Source organism: Dromiciops gliroides, chromosome 4 (assembly GCF_019393635.1).
Source record: "Dromiciops gliroides isolate mDroGli1 chromosome 4, mDroGli1.pri, whole genome shotgun sequence".
In the NCBI taxonomy this organism is placed as follows: Eukaryota; Metazoa; Chordata; class Mammalia; order Microbiotheria; family Microbiotheriidae; genus Dromiciops; species Dromiciops gliroides.
The window spans coordinates 208,434,905-208,455,790 of record NC_057864.1 but is presented as its reverse complement, the minus strand read 5'-3'; the positions used below and the strand labels follow the sequence as shown (position 1 = coordinate 208,455,790).

Here is a 20,886-nt window from a genome sequence, read left to right as displayed (position 1 = left end):
TGAAATGATCCAACTATTCAGGAGAGCAATTTGGAACTATTCCCAAAGTGCTATGGGACTGTGCATACCCTTTGACCCAGCAATACCATTATTTAGGTCTGTTTCTGAAAGAGATCATAAAAAAGGGAAAAGGACCCACCTGTACAAAAATATTTCTAGCATCTCACTTTGTAGTGGCAAAGAATTGTTAATTGAGGGGATAGCCATCAGTTGAGGAATGGCTGAACAAGTTGTGGTATATGAATGTAATGGAATATTATTGTGCTATAATGAGAAAACTTGGGGAACAATTATAATTAGGAATATGATATAGAAAATGGGACAGCAAAGGAAATACAGAAGAAATAGTCAGATATATGCACTACCCAGGAGAGAACAGTATTATGAAAACCTAAATGAGAGAACATCTAGAAGGAGAAGGTGACCAATAGTGTCAAATACAACAGATAAATAAAGAAGGATCACCTTGTAATATGGTGTTAGATTTTGAATGATGCTTACCTCTAGAACTGTTACCCAAAGCCACATTGGAAGGCAACCCAACTATTTCCTTACCAGGTTTCTCAGACTTGTTCTTGACAATTCATGGGAAAATCCTGCCATATGATTCTTCACTAGGACAGGACTGACAATCTGTTATAGCTTGAAAGATGGCCATCTATCATATGTCACCACTGGATTTTCTGGCATTGTACAATTTCTAGATGAAGTATCACCAGGAAATAGAGTCTGGTTTGAGGTCTCTCACACTTAAAAAAAAAAAAGTCAAGGAATTTCAATTAGAAGCTACTTTGTCAAATATAGAGGATTAGTGATATTGAACTATTCCCTACTGAATAGAGACCATGAATCAAAAATGTCCTGTGGTAGAAAGGTCTGGTATTTATTGACTACAAGGGCAGAACATTACATACACTGTCAGGGTCATTGTATTTGGTATTTTTTCCACCCCTTCCTTAACTGCTTTTTGGGGGGAGCAGGGGATGATGTCATAATGGAGGGTTCCGTTTGGGGCCTTGGGCTGTGGATAGTGTGAATGAGGGTTCTATAGAGAAAGAAAAAACTGATATTTTAAACAAAAAAGTATAAATAACATTCATTTTTAATGCTACATAGATCCTTTGTTTTACCTAAAATGGAGAATCTAACAAATCTTTCTTACATGTTGTTGTTCAGTCACTCAGTCCTGTCTAACTCTACAAAGATACTGGAGTGGTTTGCCATTTCTTTCTCCAGAATGCCTCCATTTTATTGATGAGGAACTAAGGCAAACAAGATCTGGGTGACTTCCCCAGGGTCACACAGCAAGGAAGTGTCTTAGATGAGATTTGAACTCAGATCTTCTTGACTCCAAGCCTGATGTTCTGTCCAGTAGTCAAACCTGACTTTAGTCAGCAAGGGCTTCAAAGCATTCAGTGATACAGGTGCTAAGGGTGTTTCCATGCAGTCTGACATAATTTACACACAGTTTTGGGTAAGCCTTTTGTTTTCATGTTTGTTTTCAGTGTACAACTTAAATCCTTTACTGCAGTAAAACTGATTGGCTTTTGGTTGCTCCTAGAAGGAAGGACCTTCGTGAAACTCTTCTAGGCCCCATGGGAGTAAGAGAAGAGTAGAAGATTGATGTCTCTCTCCTGAAAGAGCATGCACTCTAGTTGGGGAGACAGATCACACCCTGGAAAGAGAACACTTGCAAAGCAATACACACAGGAGAGTGGAAGTCAATGGAGTACAAAGTAGGGAAGTTCTGATGAGAAAAAGAAAGAAAACAGGTCTTTCACTAAGACCTGGGTTCTAAGTCCCAGCTCAAACATTTACTAACTCTGTAATACTTCATTGTCCTAAGACCAGGAACCCCCCACTTGCTTATTCCCTGTTCCTGATCATTTAAAGTTGTAGGCTGCCTAGGTGAAACCGCTCTTCCCCACTTGATTTAAGGGGTCCTGAGATTACAAGAAAAAAAATTAGGAACCATTGTCCTAGATCCTATAAGTTCCCAGAAAGTACTATTGTTTGGGATCTAGGGATTCTAGGAAATACATAGTTTAATCCTATGTTGAGTAAGCAAAGATATTTTAGACAATGTAACACAGTTATATAGATGTCTGATTCACCAGTACAGTAGGGTCAGTCATCATGTTAAGACTCAGAGATTCTGTAGAAACTCTGTACCTAGAACCTTTCATTTCTTCCTCTGGAATGTGCAGATGATTTCATTAGTAACATGTAGGGAGGTTAGTGATTTATGTGGGCTTATTTTTATAGCTTGCTTCTTTATTAAATTTATTGTTCAGTCATTTTTAATTTGTGTCCAAGTCTTTGTGACACTATTTGAGGTTTTCTTGGCAAAAATACTGGAGTGGTTTGCTGTTTCCTTCTCCAGCTCATTTTATAGATAGGAAACTGAGGCTAACAGGATTAAGGGATTTGCCTAGGGTCATCTAACTAGTAAGTTTCTGAGACCAGATTTGAACTCATGAAGGTGTGTCTCCCTGACTCCAGACCTGGCACTCAATTCACTGTGCTCATTGAAATTATTAATTGTATCAGTTAATTTTATTTGACTCCCCAGAGTTCTCGAAGTAGACCAGTATCAAATCTGTAAAAGTGATGTTTGTTTCCTTTTAGTCTATACTTGTTCCCCTCCAGACCGTGTTTCTGACTTTCTAGACTTCATCATCATGACTCACCCTGGAACATCCATTAGCCCCCAGGACCTCCTTTCTGACTGTCCATATAAACACCATGTCCTCACATTGGTTACCTTCAATACCCACTTTCCTTTGTCTTCCCCCATTAGATTGCAAGTAACTTAAGAGCAGGGACTGTCTTTCTTTTTGCTTGTATTTGTTTCCCAGCATTTTCTTACAGTGCCTGGCACATAGTAAATATTTAATAAATCTATGCTGTCTGCCCTGTTCACAACTTCTTTTTCTTGTTTTCTTGTTATCATGAGCATCTCTGGCATAATATCAAATAATAATCATGTAAATAGACATCCTTGCTTTACCCTTGATCTTATTGGAAAAGCCTTTAGTTTATCCCCGTAACATATCATGCTAGGTAGATAATGCTTAAATTAATTAATAGTATTTTAAAGTGAAATGGGTGTTGTAGTTTCTCAAAACCTTTTTCTGCATCTATTGATGTAAGCATATGTCTGATTGTTTTTGTTATGAATAGAGTATCTTATTTTTATAGTTTCCTTCATATTGAGCTACCCTTGTATTCTTAGCATGAATTCAATCCTGTAATTGTTTATGATTTTTTGATATGTTGCTAAAACTTATTTGATAATATTTAATTGAAATTTTTTGTGTCCGTATTTCTTTGGGATTTTTATCTAATGTTTTCTTTATTTTGTGTCCCCCTGTTTTTGGCATTAAAACCATTTTTGTGTCATGGAAGGAATGTAATAAAATCCTTCTTTTTCCTATTTTTAAAAACAGTATATGAAATGTTGAAATGACATTATTTTAATGTTTGATAGAATTTATTTATAAATTCATCAGTCCTCAGCTTTTGTTTCATTTAGAGTTCATTTGTGGCTTATTCAATTTATTTTTCTGAGACTGGATTATTTAAATTCTCTTTCTTAATCTGGGCATTTTGTGTGTTTTTTTCTTTTCTTTTCTTTTTTTTTCTTTTTTTGGTGAGGCAATTGGGGTTAAGTGACTTGCCCAGGGTCACACAGCTAGTAAGTGTTAAGTGTCTGAGGCCAAATTTGAACTCAGGTCCTCCTGACTACAGGGCCAGTGCTCTATCCACTGCGCCACCTAGCTGCCCCATTGTGTTTTTTTTTCCTAAATATTCAGCCATTTTATTTCTATTGCCATTGTTTTACATTGTCATTGCATTTTTTTTGCAAAACATTACATTGTTTTGTTAATGTATAATTGGACAAAATATTTCTAATATTTCCTTTTATTGTTTTTTCATTTGTTTTGAATTCCTATTCATTTTTGTACTAGCAATTTGATTTTCCTTGTCCTTTAAAAAATCAGACAAGCTTTTGGCTTATCTATTTTATTGGTTTAAAAAAAACCACTTCCTTATTTTGTTGAACAGTTTGGTTTTATTTGTTTTTTGCTTTCAATTCTGTTCATATTTTCTTTGATTTTTCAGAATTTCAATTTTGCTGTTTAATTTTTTAAAAAAATTTGACGCTTTTCTTGTTTTTTAGCTTTATGCCCAACTAATTGACCAATTCTTTCCCACTTTTGTTATGAAAGTGTTTAGAAATATATACACATATATACATGCATATGTATATGTATATGTATGTGTATGTGTATATATGTATATATGTATGTGTATACACACACACACACACATACACACATATATAGAACTGTAAGAACTGCTCTGACTACATCCCAAAAGTTTTGATATGTTGTCTCATTGTCACTTGCTTTGACAAAATTATCTATTGTTTCAATATTTGTTCTTTTACCCAACAATGTTAGGATTAAATTGTTTATTCTTTAGTTAATTTTTAATGCTTTTTTCAAAGGCCATTTACTGAATATAATGTTTAATACTTCTGTTTTTCTGCATTTCTTTATGAGCTTTTTATATCCTAATACATAGTCAATTTTTGTATTGCACCTATACTACTGAGCAATATGTATACATTTTCTTTTCCAATTTGGTATTTACCAAAGACATATATATATATTTTTTTTTCTAAAATTCTATTCAGGTCCGTAACTTAATTCTTGTTTATTTTTGCTAATTTTTAAGGTGTGAAATAGGTACTTTTGGGTTTTCAGCTATTATAATTTTACTGTATATTTCTCCCTGTAAATTGTTCAACTTTTCCTTTAGGTATTTAGATGCTATGCTGTTTGATGAACATAAATTATGTGTTGATATTTATTCATTTTCTAAGGTGCTTTTCAGGATACTGCAGTTTCACTATTTTTTATAATCAAGTATAATGTTACTGTTTCCTTATCTGAGAACATGATTGCTCTATCTTTTTTTTTAGTTCACCTGAAGTAGAATAGATTTTGCTTCAGTCCCTTATCTAAACTCTGTGTGAATTTTTGTTTCAAATGTGTTTTTTGTAAAAGCATATTAGATTATGCCTTCTAATCCATTCTCCTATCCTTTTCTTCACTTTGTAGTTGAGTTCTTCCTCTTCACCTTCATAGTTATGATTTTTTTGGGGTGGGGCAATGAGGGTTAAGTGACTTGCCCAAGGTCACACAGCTAGTAAATGTCAAGTGTCTGAGGCCAGATTTGAACTGAGGTCCTCCTGAATCCAGGGCCAGTGCTTTATCCACTGCACCACCTAGCTGCCCCATAGTTATGATTGTACATCCATCATACCCTATTATATTTTTCTCGCTTTTCCTCCATCTCCCTGTTTACTAAAAAGTGGATGGTGAGTTTCCTCAACATTAGTGATCTTTATTTTATGCAATTTGCTTCTTCTCCCCGGTCCCTTTTCTTTTCTCTTTATCCAAACTCTGATACCATGTTCTTATCCTTTTTTTCATTTTAGATCACCCATCATGATCCTTACTAAGAATTTCGACTTCTTTTCTTTTGCTAATGTCTAATCCCTCCTAATCTACTCTCTTTTATTCCTTCCTTTCTCCTCACCAGTTCTTGGATGGTTTCTACCTTTAGTTAAATGCATTGTTTGAACACCAAACTCTCTGTCTCTCCTATTCTCTTTTGTCTGGGTCAGATAAAAGTTAGTCTCTAGTGACATCTAATCCCCCAGTTTTACTTCTTGTTTGCTTAATCTTCTTCTTGCATACCTTGATTATGACAAATATTTTCACTCCCCTTTTCCTCCTTTTATTCCTTTGTGTATTCCCTTTTATTTTTTCTCTAAGATCATCAAAACTTAATAAAAACATTGCTAGGCTCTAAAATTGATAATTTTAGGAATGTGAAGGGACACGTGTTTGTTAATTTACCCATTTTTAGAATGTATATAATTCATCCTTGTATTATACTTTCCAATTGCTCAACCTTATCTTGTGTTTCTTTTGACTCCAATGTTTGCATTTCAAATTTTCTCCTCAACTCTGGTCTTTTCATTAAGAATGCTCACAAATTCCCTTTCTGATTAAAGATTCACTTTCCCCCTGTAGGATCATATAATTTCATCCAGTAAATTACTCTTGCTTGGAAGCCTTTATGTTTTACTTTTTGGAATGAAGTTTTCCAAACTCTCCTCTTTATAATGCTGCCAAATTTTGTATATTCCTGACTGTGACCCCTTGAATGCTTTCTTCTTGCTTGCTTACAGTATTTAAAAAATTTGGCCTAGAAGCTCTGGAGTTTAGTTGTGATATTTCTGGGATTTTTCATTTGGGACTTTCAGGAAGGGATCAGGAGTTTGTCTGTTTTCCCTTTGCTATTCAAAAGCCATTTGCTTTTCTAAGAGCTTTGGCTAGTTTTCACATCCCAAGTTTCTCCCAACTCTAGGTTATACTCCATTCATCTGCCAAAATTATTCTCTTAAAGCACATCACTCTTTTACTCAAATTCTTATTGCTCTTGATTACCTCTAGGATTTGATATAGAATCTTGTTTTCCCTTTAAAGCCCTTGATATACTTGCTTCTTTCAAGCTTTCCAGTCTTCTGATACTTTACTGTGCTCCATGAATTCTATTCAGCAAAACTAACTTGCTGTTTCTCACGTGTGACACTATCTCTTTACTCAAATCACCTTTTACTGGCTGTTCTCTATGTCTAGAATGCTCTTTCTTGTCATTCCCAGGATTCCTTCAAGATAGTTCAGATCTTTTTCTGTACCCTCCTGTCCTCCACTAACAAAAAGTATCTTCCTTCAGGAGCTAGACACCTTCCATGTACACTGTGTGTATCTTGTTATATTTAAGTGTTTTCATGTTGTCTTTCCCATTAGAACATGAGATTGTTTTTCTGTAATTCCCAGTGCTTAGGAGATACTTAATAAGTACTTGTTGATCAATTACTCATTTCTTGAAATAGAATATCCATGGTTTTGTTTTCTGTTTTTTGGAGGGGTGTAGTTTTTAGCTAGTCTCATGTTTACTCTCCTTGACATGTATTCTAGGTCAGTTATTTTTTTTTATGTTCCAATGGGTTAATTTATTGTTATTATGTGGGAGTTCAAGGTGAAAATTGGATCTATATTAATCTTAGATTCATCTTTCTACCTCAGAGAAAAATCATCTTTTATAATACATTGTGCATTGCTCTTAAGTAGGAGATGGGTAACTCTTTCTGCTAATAGCCTTATGAACCCTCCTAGTAACCCATGTTTGAAAACTCAGGATTATCTTTGATTCTTTTTTTCCTTTATCTCATACTTGGGATTGTTCTAGGTCACTTGTTATTGAAAGGAGATAACACATTTTCTTTTATTTTTTTTTCCATTTTAATTCTTTTCAATTTATCTCAGTATTTATCATTGTCTCATTGAGTTTTTTACTTGTTTGTTCCACTGTTATTTTCTGGGAGTCTGTTACTTAGGTGATACTTTGTAGCTCCTGTAGTGAACTCTTTATTTCCATTCCAACTCTTTTCCCTAGGGCTGATCTCATTTCCTTTCTAAATCTTTCTTCTAGTGTTTTTATGCCATTTATAATATAATTTTTAAAACTCTTACTTCATTTTATTCCTGAAATCCTAGTTGACTTTGTTGCCAAGTTTTGTTTGTGTGAGAAGCTTTGGTTGTAGATTATTGTGACATTACTATTCTAATCCCTTCTCCCATGTAAATTAGGCTAATTTTTCCTTAAATGGTATTAATGTGTTCTTTGAAACTTGGTCCACTTAAGGTACTAAAGGCTCAGACTGCTGCCACCATTTCCTCATTGCTAGAATACAGTAGCCATAAGAAACTTCAGGGGCATTCTGATGCTTGGTTGATGGATCATCATGGCTAGTACGTATAGGCAAAGTAGCTCAGCTCAACTGAACCAATTTGAGTTGTCTTTAATGCCTATCCTTGTTGAATATCCTTCTTTTATTGCTAAGTAAATCTCTTTTTGTTAACTGTTGAATGACCCAGAAGTATCTTTTGTACCAATATCAAACCTAAACCACCAGGGGACTAACCTGAGTCAGGTTTAACCCAGGAAAATTGTAGTCTTGTAGGACTGGAATATGATGACCTCTTTGGAGTGGGAGATGAGCAGTGAATTGGAAGGAAAACCAAGATTAGATGCTTCTGGTGACACTTTTGGTAATGCTGCTAGAAATGGTGCTTGTTTACTGTGAGGCATCATCTACTATTAGGTGATTAGAGATCATATCACATCAGCCTAAGAATGTGCAAATTTAGAACTTGTTCTGCTCAGCACTTGTTAGAACCAGATTCCTTTGTTTAGCTACTGAGCCTCCTTAACCTATCACCTCAGGGGGATATTTCTTGAAAGGAGGACTTTATCAGCTTTAAAGGAGTAATATTTGTTTAAGTTGTCTCTGGAAATGACTATATAGCTGAACAAATAGTCCTCATTCCTATAATTTTATATGGACATAACCAGCTATTGAGGGACCCTAACAATTTGAAAATGGCAACACAGGTCTCTGGGAATTTTGGGGTGATCTAACAATTATGCTTTAGAAACTCTGTGTGTGTGTGTGTGTGTGTGTGTGTGTTTTAATTTGGAATTTGAGAGACCAACTATAGTTTTGCTAGAAGGATTTTGTTGCAAGATTTTGATTGCAAACCTTTGTGGGAGGCACTTGAAAGGACAATGCAGAATTCTCAACAACCTAGAAGTATTTCTGGAATTGGGGACATGGACACATGTACCAATTGTATCCAATTTATTTAGTTAAAGACAGGCAGGGGTGCTGCATCAGTTTGAAAAGTTTCCACCTCACCTCAGTACTATGAACTATGAATTCTAGTGGAGGTTTTAGTGAGAGACCTTTGAAGAGCACAGAACTCAGGGCCCAGCAGTATTTAGTACTTCCCCAACTTCAGCAGAAATAGCTACGATTTGCACATGGGTAATAGAGCATGTACTGGCCTAAGGGGGTCTCTGGCTTTGTTGTTTTTTTCTGTTTGCTCTCCCTCTATCCCCCAGTATGTGTGTGTGGGTGTGGGGGGGGGGGGTTGGAGTCAGGCCGCAGCGACAGCAGCAGACATAGAGCCCAAATTACTTCTGAACACAGAAGCTCAGTTCTCTGCAGTATTCTGCAGAGAATAGTAGAGTCAGGTGTACAAAGTTGGGCAGAGTCATACCCCAGTAATATCATAGCAATTGGGCTCAATTCTATAACAACACTGAATTCAGTTCCAGTAAAGGGCAGAAGAGCTCAGGGCTAAGGAGTGACAATTATGCAATTGACCCTCGAAGAGTGGGCAGAAAACAAAGATGCTGAGGGATAAGGGTAGGGAAGAAGCAGACTGAGACACAGGGCCCCAGCGGTAGCAGACAATAGTTAACAGAGATGTGGGCCTCAGAAGCAGCAGATAGACTGCATTATGGGCAATGGGTAGAGATGTAAGTCCTAAGGGCTCAGATAATGAATCAGATCCTCTCAACAAGGGCAGCCCAGTGGCAGAGGAGTAGACAGGGTATGCACAGCAACAAGAGGCAAGCATCCTGAAGACTCCTGACTCCCTTTCAGAATCTGAGCTATGGAGCTGCAAACTACTCCCTGTCTGGAGTTCCAATAGGCAGCTGCTCCCTGCACAAGTATACAGCCTCAGGTCCTAGCCCTGGTCTCAGCATTCTAAGGCTCTAGGATCAAAGCAACACAAATGCATTTTCCCTCTTTTTTCAGGGTCCCCTCTAAAAGTCAAAGCTTCAGGCTATAGTCATGATCGTTCTGCTGCTCTGCTACTCAAGTCCAAGCTCAAAGTGACAGCTATAGGTCCATGATGCTCTCAGCTTCAGTAGCTACACTAGCAGTTACCTGTGTGGTTCTTCCAGGCTAGACAACCTTTTTCAATGTCTGCAGGCCTCTGTCTGTCTCCCTGTGCTGATTTGGCCTGGAAAAAGACACCCGCTATAGTTTTTCCTTCTATTTCCCTACCACCTCTTGGTCTGGTGTTCCTTTTATCCTTTGCTAGAGTAGTTGTGAGAAGACCCCTGCTACACTATTTCTTCTATCATTTTGCTGGTTCTCCAAGTTCAGTTATTCTCAAATGATCTCATCCTGTTTTCTAAGTCATTTTTTTTTAAATAGCAGATAGCTCACATATTCTAACTTTTCAGTTTTTTGGCTTTCCTCTATTATTTTTGGTAATATTATTGAGTGTTTGAGTTCTACTTCTGCCATTATATTTTAAGCCTCCAGTGCTGTCTCTGTAGATGACTAGTTCAACTACATGCTGTCCTCAACCTCTGACTCTTTTGTCCCTTTATTTATATTTTTTGCCAATAATACCTTGCCAAACTTCAACTCTATATGACCTTCATCGTGAATGAATGAGTGAAGAAAGCACTTATTAAATGCTTATTATGGGGCAGCTAGGTGGCACAGTGGATAAAGCACCAGCCCTGGATTCAGGAGGACCTGAGTTCAAATCCAGCCTCAGACACTTAACACTTACTAATTGTGTGACCCTGGCCAAGACACTTAACCCACATTGGCCCACCCCCTAAAATGCTTATTATGTACAGAGCACAAAGTCTAAGGCTTGGGGATATAAATAGAAAAGTGAGACCTCGAGGAGCTCCCATTATAATGAGGGAGAGAATACATATGAAAAATCTGAGCAGCAGGGCAGAAAAAAAGGTGCCCAGGTCTTTAGGGTGCTACAGCAAAGCAGATGGCAATGTCTCACTAATGTAATTTTCACTGATGTTGAACCATTTGACAGGACCAAAGATTTTGGGGAGGAGGACTTTCTTTTCTTTAATAGCTGTGGTTCTAGCACCTGCAGGAGTAGTTGCCAGGCTATATATCCCCTGGGGTTACTTCCCACTGGGCTGGAAGCATTGATATTAGCAAGATTCTTTGAGTCAGGGTCCTGGGCTGTTCCCATCAGATTCTGAGGGCATACACTGGTCTTTGCAAGTAATGGCCTGACCTGCCTGGCACATGCTAACTCCCGTTTCTTCCCCAGGCTTCAGCTAGGCTGATTTGTCCACCCTGCAAATGGCAGTTTGTTGGCATTTGGTAGGGTTGAAGAGCCCCTTCTCCACAGGAGTTGACTAGCTGTGGGGGCTAGGCTGAAAGCACAATTGGTGTGCTATTTGTGGGGTGCTGTCAGTCCCATGACTTCTGTGCTTATCTCCCTGATGGTGGCAGATGGTCAGCAGTTGTTGGTGGCAATGAGGAAGGTGGACCCCCTTTTCCACAATTATTTCTTTTCTCAATGATGGTTGCAGGGGCTTGATTGAAAGCAGGTCTGGCGATTTGGGGGTCACTGCTACTCCCAAGACTCCTGGGCTCAGTGTTCTATGCTGTCTCCATGAGGGTCTAATAGGACATGATAGTCAAGGGGGTGTTGGTGATAGTTTGACTTGCCTAACACATGCTGGTTCCTGTCTCTCCTTCAGAGTGTCTTGCTGTTTCAGCCACCTTCTTCCTCCTACTTGCATGCTGCTGTACATAGCTAAAAGTAAAAACTATTCTGATAGCTTCCATCACATATTTTAAAAATCTAATCTCAAATGGACCTTCCTTTCTGCATGATAATCCTTTTATTCTTGCCTGATTGACTCTATCACATTCTCCATATTAACTGTTCCACACCTTTTATTATCTCTATTCTCCTACAACATCCCTTCCCCCTTCTCCTTCAGAAGAGTACCATACCTTCTACTTTATTGAGAAAATATACCGTGTGTGTCTTGAACTCCCTTTTCTCTCCTAGTCTATTCCTTAATACTCTTCTTCATTAGTTGCCTTTTTTTTTTTCTTTCTAGTTTCTGAAAATGAGGGAGGGGCCTTCTCCTTTCTAAGTCTGGTTCCTGAAATTGTACCCCTGAACCAATATCTCTGAAATGTTGCCCCTTCAATCAGACCCTCTTTCATGGTCAATTTCTCTTTATCTACTGGGTCCTCCTCTTCTTACGAATTTCAGATCTCCCCATTCTTAAAATTCTTTCACTTAGCTATGCCATCTTGCTCTTGTTCTTGTCCTAAACCTAAGTATCTTCCCAAAGGACAGTTCTGAACTCTCTTCTCTTTTCAGTGCTCCACAAGACATAATACTGAGTCTGAAATCAGGAAGATGAGTTCAAATTCAGCCTCAGGTGTGTACTAGCTATGTGACACTGGGCAAGACACTTAAATACTCTCACTCTTGGCTTTCTAATATGTAAAATAATCATACCTACCTCACAGTATTTATGTGAAGATTAAATGAGATAACATGTAAAGAATTTTCCAAATCTCAAAACTCTATATAAATGTTAGCTATTACATTAGTATTATTCTCTTTCTATGCCCTTTCTCTTTTAGTGACCTCATTAACTCTAAGGGTTTGGGGCAGCTAGGTGGTGCAGTAGATAAAGTACCGGCCCTGGATTCAGGAGGTCCTGAGTTCAAATTTGGCCTTAGACACTTGGCACTTACTAGCTGTGTGACCCTGGGCAAGTCACTTAACCCTCATTGCCCCGCAAAAACAAAACAAACAAACAAAAACAAAAAGTAAAAACTCTAAGGGTTCAATTATTATCTCTATGCAGATGACTTCAAAATCTATCTTTGTCTCTCTTAACTATAGCTCATCCAGTTGCTGTAGAAAACCAACAAGATATTTTGTCAAGAGAGTGCTCAACCTTATTTTTGTTATTGCAGCTGTTTTTAAGACTCTCCAGGAGAGCCTTAGATAGATAGAGAGATGGCCCATCCAGGAGCCAGTGTGTTTGTCCAAGGGTAAGATACCAAAGCCTGGAGTCTCTAGAAGCTGATAAACATTTAACTCTCAACTATTCAGCCTGGTTATCTAGTCCTTGGATTATTATTCTTAGAATCATAGAATTTCAGTTAGTAGATATCTCTGATGTCTCTAGGTTAACTTTGATGTGAAGAGGTATCCTCACTATAGTATCCTTGAAAAATGGTTGTCTCTTGAAGCAACCTGTTATACTTTTGGACAGCTTGAATGGTTAGGAAGTTTTTCCTGATATCAAGCCTGAATATGCTTCACTGAAACTTCTACCTAGTATTCTTATTTCTGTGACCTCTGGAAAAACAAATCAATCTAAGCAAAATAGACCTAATCCTTCTTCCACATGATAGCCCTTCAAATATCTGAAGACAGCTTATGTATCTCCTCCAAAACATCTCTGCTTTAGACTTTCAGGCCTAAAGAACTTTCAAGTGAAGCATGGTTTCATCTTCTTTGCTTCAACTTGTTTCTTTTCCTTTTTCTTCTATTCACAACCAATGAGTCATACTCATTGGCTTTTCTAGCCTAAAGATGAATGAATGCAATGAAGCAGAAAAAAAAATTCAAATGCACCTATCTTCCCTGCTAAGGATGTGTGACCGGGGAACATGCTGAGGTTATTGTTGAAACAAATAGTCTCCAGATAGTGGAAGCTACTTGCCAGGAGAAAAAGTACTAGAAAGTAGTTTATGCTCATCCTGGGAGAGTCTGGTTTAACAACCTGAACTTTTGGTCTTTTTTTTTGAGGGGTAACAAGTGACTTGAAATAAGTGATCCTTTTTTGTGGAACATATTGTGTGAGATAGCCAAGTCCTACTGAAATCTTTAAAAATCTCTCAGCATCCCCTTCAGTTTCCTCTTAAGGACTTTCCTGATTCCTCCTTATCCTTGTTCTTAAAATTCTCATAGTCCTTCATTTGTACTGGTGCTCTATATATATGTATTATGTGAATGTCAACTCAACTCATGCTCTCAATCATTATGGTCAATTGAGTCCCTGTCTCATCTATTATTAGTATTGCTATTCCTATAGCCTTTTCAAGTTTTCAGAGCACTTTCCTTATAATATCTCCATGTGATAGATACTCCAGTATTCCAGAATTTCAATAGATCTGTGATCTCAGTAATGTAAGCATTCCCTCCAATGATGATCACAATCCATATTGCTTGTCCATCTTATATGACTCTTGTCCATGTCCTCTCAGAAGTCTGCCACTGGACAGTTCTACTTAATATGAGGAGGATCTGGAATTCTCTTAGTTTTGTATGTATACTAATGTATCAGTGAGGTGGATAAAGTACTGAGATTGGATTCAGGAAAACCATAGTTCAAATCTGGCCTCAAGGACTTACTAGTTATGAGACTTTGTCTGCCAAAGTATCCTCAGCTATAAAATGAGGATAATTATAGCACTTACCTCATAGTTTTTATGTGGATCAAATGAAAAAGCACAAAGCACAGTGCCTGGCTCATAGGAGTTGCTTAATAAATCCTTGTTCCTTATTATCACTTTTATTTTGCATATGAGGAAAGTGAGCATCTTGAAGATTAAGTGACTTTACCAAGGCATATAGAGTGTCAGAATTCAAATGTAGGTCTAATTCTGTCCAGCTGTATTCTCAACATGCCTTGCTATACTGTAAACTCTCTGAGGACAAGAACTATATTATTCATCTGTGCATGATATATTTAGAGCTTCTGGGCAGGCAATGTGGTGCAGAGGAAAGAGCACTGTTTCTCGGGTTGTGGGAACTGGGTTCAAATTCCACCCTTGATGCTCACAAGCTGTATGAACTTGGGCAAGTCACAACCTCCCTAGGCCTCAGTTTCTTCATTTGTAAAATAAGAGGATTGGACAAGATGGCCTTTAACATCCTTCTCAGTTCAGTGTAATCCTATCACAGTAGATTGGGTGGGTTAAGCACATTAAGCACATAGTGGGTACCTAATAAGTGTTTGTTGAATCAAATTACCAAGTCTAGAAGATGAGGGAATAGAAGTTTTATTCTCTCTGGCAGCATGAAGCATCTTTTTTTCCCCATAGTTGAAGTTTCCCTCTTTTCTGTGTCTATTCTCTTTGTCTCTATTTTTTAAAATGAGATGTGTGGGAGGAATAAAAGAGTGTTGAACAGAGATGGAAAATGCAGAGATAATGATTTCTGCAAGCAAGGATGAAGGCCAGATTCATCTGGGCACCTGAGCTCCATGTCTCAGCCTTGACCTTGACTTCCATCTGTGGCTATAAGCAGGTCTCTTAATCTTAGCTTACTTTTTCCCTTCAATAAAAAATTGGGGACAGGATAGGTAATTAAATCTTTCCCTACAGAGTATACTGGTAGGGGTGGGGGTGGGGAAGGGGTGGAATGAAAGAGAAAGGTTAGATTAATTAACTTATGTCCATTCTTTTCTAGTGGCAAATCCCTAAGAAACTTTATATTGGAAAACAATAAAGAAAACAATCTCTATTTGCTCCTTTTGAGGGGGAGGGCAGGCTTCTTCTTAAGCAAATATATACCTTTAAATCCCTTGTTTGAGCTAGACTAACACAAATAGATTACTTACAAAAAATGAAACCTTTTAGAGTGATAACCTCAGTAGCTTTAAGAAGAAAACCTTGCGGGGCAGCTAAGTGGCACAGTGGATAAAGCAGTACCTGAGTTCAAATCTGGCCTCAGACACTTGACACTTACTAGCTGTGTAACCTTGGGCAAGTTACTTAACTCTCATTGCCCAGCAAAAGAAGAAGAAGAAGAAGAGGAGGAGGAGGAGGAGGAGGAGGAGGAGGAGGAAGAAAATGAAAATCTGGGAGGTAGGTGTAATTATTAGGCCCATTTTACAGAAGAGGAAACTGAGGCAAACAGCGGTTAAGTGACTTGCCCAGGGTCACACAGCTAGTGTCTAAGGCCATATTTGAATTCAGATCTCCCTGATTCCAGGCCAGGTACTCTATCCACTGTGCTCTGTCTACTCCATCTACTCTAGGTTAGCTGCTTTTAAAAGAAAACAGGAGTCAATCCACAAGTATTAAACATTCTTTGTGTGCATATTGTTATTCTAGGGAAAGAGAGATGCTTTTTTTACCCTCCCCACAAATACTACTTGATTAAAATTAAATTTGAAAGTATGAGTCTCATTTTGGAATTCAGAAAGATTTGCATTTCTGCACAATGGATTCATTGACAACCAGATGACTGTGTCTGTTGTCTTGGAGTTTCTTTTATTTTGATTAAACATCTATCTGCCCATCCTTTAAAAGAATTCAATTTTATTCATGTCTTTTATTTTTATATCACATTCATTTCCTTACATATCCCTACCCCCTCCTCTACCCAGTAAGCCATCTCTTATAAGAAAGATTAAAAAAAAAAAGAAGAAAATAAGCAATTCAGCAAAACAATAAGCTCATCAACACAAAGTAGTTGCGCTATTCCACACCCATAATCCCCCCACCTCTACTGACCTTCATAAAATCATAGCTGTTGAGCTAGTAGAAATTCAGAAGCTACCCAGCCCCATCATTTCATTTTATAAATGAATACAGGGGGCAGCTAGGTGGTGTAGTGGATAGAGCACCAGCCCTGGAGTCAGGAAAACCTCAGTTCAAATCTGACCTCAGACACTTACTAGCTGTGTGACCTTGGGCAAATCCCTTAACCCCTATTGCCTCAAAAAAATTTTTTTTAAATAAATAAATACTGCAAGTATGAGAGATAGGATTCTCAACTCAAAGTCATTGCTACTTCCAAGTTGTTCAGATGATTCAGGATTGTAATTCTTTTCCTATTTCCCTCCCTGCCCCCCACCAACCTCTACCCCTGCTCTCAGTCCATTTTTCCAAATCTAATGGCCCCATCCTCATCCTTATTGACCTTTCTGCAGCTCTTGGCACTATCAACCATCCTCTTTTCTTTGATATATTAACTTCTCTCTAGATTTTCATGACATTGCTCCCTCCTGGCTCACATCCTACCTATTTGACTAGTCCTCAGCTTCCTTTGCTGAATCTTCATCCATGTCATCTCTATTAACCATGAATGTCCTGTATGGTTCTAACCTGGGTCCTCTTCTCTTCTACCTTTAACCACTTTTCTTTCTTTCTTTCCTTCTTTCTTTCTTTCTTTCTTTCTTTCTTTCTTTCTTTCTTTCTTTCTTTCTTTCTTTCTTTCTTTCTTTCTTTCTTTCTTTCTTTCTTTCTTTCTTTCTTTCTTTCTTCCTTCCTTCCTTCCTTCCTTCCTTCCTTCCTTCCTTCCTTCCTTCCTTCCTTCCTTCCTTCCTTCCTTCCTCTATTCCTCCCTTCCTCCCATCCTTTCTGATCCTGGCTTTCAGGTAGTCCAATAATTCTTAAATTATCTCTCCTGGATCTATTATCCAAGTCAGTTGTTTTTCTGATGAAGTATTTTACATTTTCTTCTATTTGTCCATTTTTTTATTCTGTTTGATTAATTCTTTATGCCTCATAGTCATTGGCTTCTAGTTGCCCAATTCTAATTTTTAAGGAATTATTTTCTTCAGTCAGCTTTTATACCTCCTGTCCCATTTGGTCAATTCTACTTTTTTTTTCCTTTTTTGCGGGGCAATGGGGGTTAAGTGACTTGCCCAGGGTCACACAGCTAGTAAGTGTCAAGTGTCTCAGGCCGGATTTGAACCCAGGTACTCCTGAATACAGGGCCAGTGCTTTATCCACTGCACCACCTAGCTGCCCCCTCAATTCTACTTTTTTTTTTTTGTGGGGCAATGGGGGTTAAATGACTTGCCCAGGGTCACACAGCTAGTAAGTGTTAAGTGTCTGAGGCCGGATTTGAACTCAGGTACTCCTGAATCCAGGGCCGGTGCTTTAACCACTGCGCCATCTAGCTGCCCCTCAATTCTACTTTTTAAGGAGTTGTATTCTTCATTGTATTTTTTTCCCATTTGGCCAATTACATTTTTTATGGAACTGTTTTCTTCAGTCGATCTTGTCCTAAACTGTTGACCCACTCTTGCATAACTCATTTATTTTCCCAATTTTTCCTCTTCCTCTTTTATTTGATTTTTAAAATCCTTTTTGAGCTCTTCCAAGAAGGTTTTTTGATCTTGACACCAATTCATCTTCCCCTTTGACACTTTACATGCAGGTATTTTGACAGTATTGTCCTCTTTTGACTTCGTGTTTTGGTCTTCCCTGTCACCATAGTAGCTTTCTATAGTCAGGGTTCTTTTCTGCTTCTTACTTATTTTAGCCTATTTCATTAATTTTTGTTTTTGTTTTTTTTTTTCTATTTCATTAGATTAAAAGTTGTACTCTTCTCCTGAGGTACAGGGGGCATTACCCCCAAGCTTCCTGTGCTGGGGACTAGGGGCCTGATCACTGGCTTTCTGCTCTAGGGTCTCAGGGGCTCACTGTGCTGGGGTGGTATGGCCTAATCAAGCCTGTAGTGTGTGGGGTTTCCCTGGCTGGCAGTTTGCTTTCTGAGTTGGGGCTGGGAGCCTCACAGCTGACCTGCTGTGCCACTAGTTTGCTGAGTCAGGATCGAGGGCCTGGAAGATTGTTTCACTTTCTCTTTTTGTAGGTTCTGTAGCTCCAGAATCTGTTGTTTCCCAGGGAAACTGGGAAGAGTTCACCCAACTTCCTGGCTTCTCTCCACCATCCAAATGACACTAGCTTCCTTGCTTTTCCTCACAAGAGACACTCCATCTTCTGATTGAGTGTTTTCAGTAGCTGTGCCCTATTCCTGGAGTTCTTTCCTTCCTCATCTCCATCTACTGCTTTCTCTGACTGCTTTCAAGTCCCAACTAAAATCTTACCTTCTAAAAGAAGTCTTTCTTGATCTTGCTTAATACAAGTGCTTTTCCTGTTGATTATGTCCAGTTTGTTATATTATATTTCTGTAAGTTGTTGCATGCTGTCCTCCCCCCACACACACACACTCCATTAGTCTATGAACTCCTTGAGAGCAGGGTATGTATTTTTTGCTTTTATTTTGTATTCTCAGCATTTAGCCCAGTATCTGGCACATAGTAGGTACTTAATAAATGCTTGTTGACTGATTGACTGTGAATGGTTGGGTTAGATGGTTTTGTAGCATCAGACATGTACCTTATTAGTGCACTAATGAAAATAGCATCTGTCATAATGCCAGTCCTAGCTGAATGGAAATATCCATTCCTGAATGTCTTATTCTAAATTCATGTCCTTTATATTTCCCAGTGCCTCTGCCCACTGATCTCCTTAGTGACCTTGTGAATGAAGACTCCTTAATGTACTAGAGACACTGGCCTCATGCTGATTCCATTTCCCACTCTAATTTCTTACTTTCTTTTTCTTCACAAGGAGACAGATATAATTAGTTAAGTAGGGCAACTTCTCTGTTTTTCTAGTTCTTTCTAGTCTAGTCTATGCCCAGACTCATCATAATCTAGTTTTCCATCATCTTTTTAGATACCTTATTAAAGGATACATGTCAGGTTGAAAAGAGAGCATAGTTTCTTTCTTTAAAAAATGCTACAGTTTATGTAAGGTGTTGCAATGTAGTACAAGTGGGAAAGCACTTGACTCTAGAGTCAGAGGACCTAGGTTTAAATCCCAACTTGGATAAGTGATTTCATGTCCTTGGGCCTTGGTTTGCTCATCTGCAAAATAAGGGGGTTAGACTAGATGGTTTCCAAGGTTCATTTTAATTCTCCTTAAAATGCTGTATAAATGTTAGTTGTTTATTAATTAATTATTATGAATCTGTGTTAATGAGAATTTTTGCATAATGATTTTATTTGATAACATCATTATTACAAAGAATGGAATCCTAATGGAATCATTCCCCTTTATTTCTACTCCCCTCCTTCAGGGGATGTGGCAATGTGTTTTTGAAAGATTATTGTTTTTTCCAGTCCTCATGAATCAGGTCATTTGGAAATGGCATCATCGCTATTTTGGAGGCAGAGAAACTGATGTACAGGTTAAATATTTGAATAGGGAAGAAAACATCTGTTGTCATGGAAAAGCCATTCTTTCCCAACCTACTGAATAAAACACAGCTGTGCTGGCAGTTTCAACTCTAATTTTCTTCTCCAATGTGTGTGTGTGTGTGTGTTTGTATGTTTTCAGAAAAAACTTGCAGAAGAAATGAAGCATTCTAGCATCTGGAATTTGAACCCTCTCTCTATGTCCAATGCATCCACTAGAACATCCAGGTGTTCTGCAGCTGCCTGAACTCATCTCATAGGGAGCGGCACCCCAAGCAGATGTGAGGCTGCCTTGAAGCTCAAATAACATTAGTTATTTTCATGACTGCAAAGCTGAGTCATTTTCCAAGTGACCGTGATACAGAAACTGTAGAAGAATTTGGGGCAACAACCCTTGGAACTTCTTTAAAAAAAGGAAAAGAAAGAAAAGGAAAAAGAAAGCTAGTTTTTTTCAGTGGACTCCAGATGTAAACATCAAAAGTCAGTGTAATATATAGATCTAGCTGTCTGGTGAGTGATAAGGTTCACCAATAGGGAGAGAAGCCATCTTGTGGGCTACAAGTTTCCTTACGTGCCCACCTCCCAGAATCATAGTCTGTTAACCTTATTCTTGGTGTTGCCACCACCCGAAGGGAGAACATTTTTTTCTGTGTTGTTCCTGTCTCCTGAGGGACAAGTAGAAGAGAACTAAAGGAAAAATTTGGAGTGGTACCACCTATTTCACTGACCCAGATTATAGGAATCCAGCCCCTTAAAACAATGGGGGGACTTTTCCTGAAAGTTTTGCTGCTGGGTACAAGTTTAACAGGATTGTTTTACTCTATTGTGGATTTTCTTTTCTATGGGAAGACAGGACTCAAGAGGCCTAATTTTATAATCATTTTGGCTGATGATATGGGATGGGGTGACTTGGGGGCAAACTGGGCAGAAATAAAGGACACTCCACAACTGGATAAGATGGCCGCAGAAGGAATGAGGTGAGTCTTTTTTTTTTTTTTTGGTGGGGCAGTGGGGGTTAAGTGACTTGCCCAGGGTCACACAGCTATTAAGTATCAAGTGTCTGAGGCCAGATTTGAACTCAGGACCTCCTGAATCCAGGGCCGGTGCTTTATCCACTGCGCCACCTAGCTG

The 20,886-nt window shown here is 38.3% G+C and overlaps 1 protein-coding gene across 6 annotated transcripts in view; it reads left to right on the top strand.

Annotated features, from left to right (window-relative positions):
* ARSG (arylsulfatase G) overlaps positions 1-20,886 on the top strand; it is a 186,086-nt gene that overhangs the window by 81,484 nt on the left and 83,716 nt on the right. For 4 of the 6 annotated variants that reach the window (XM_043963167.1, XM_043963166.1, XM_043963164.1 and 1 more), the window contains one exon: positions 19,898-20,732. The exons of the other annotated variants lie outside the window; for them this stretch is intronic. In XM_043963167.1, coding sequence (XP_043819102.1) covers positions 20,515-20,732 — 218 coding nt within the window. In that variant the 5' untranslated portion in view covers positions 19,898-20,514. The remainder of the gene's footprint in view (positions 1-19,897; positions 20,733-20,886) is intronic. 6 annotated transcript variants of the gene reach the window in all.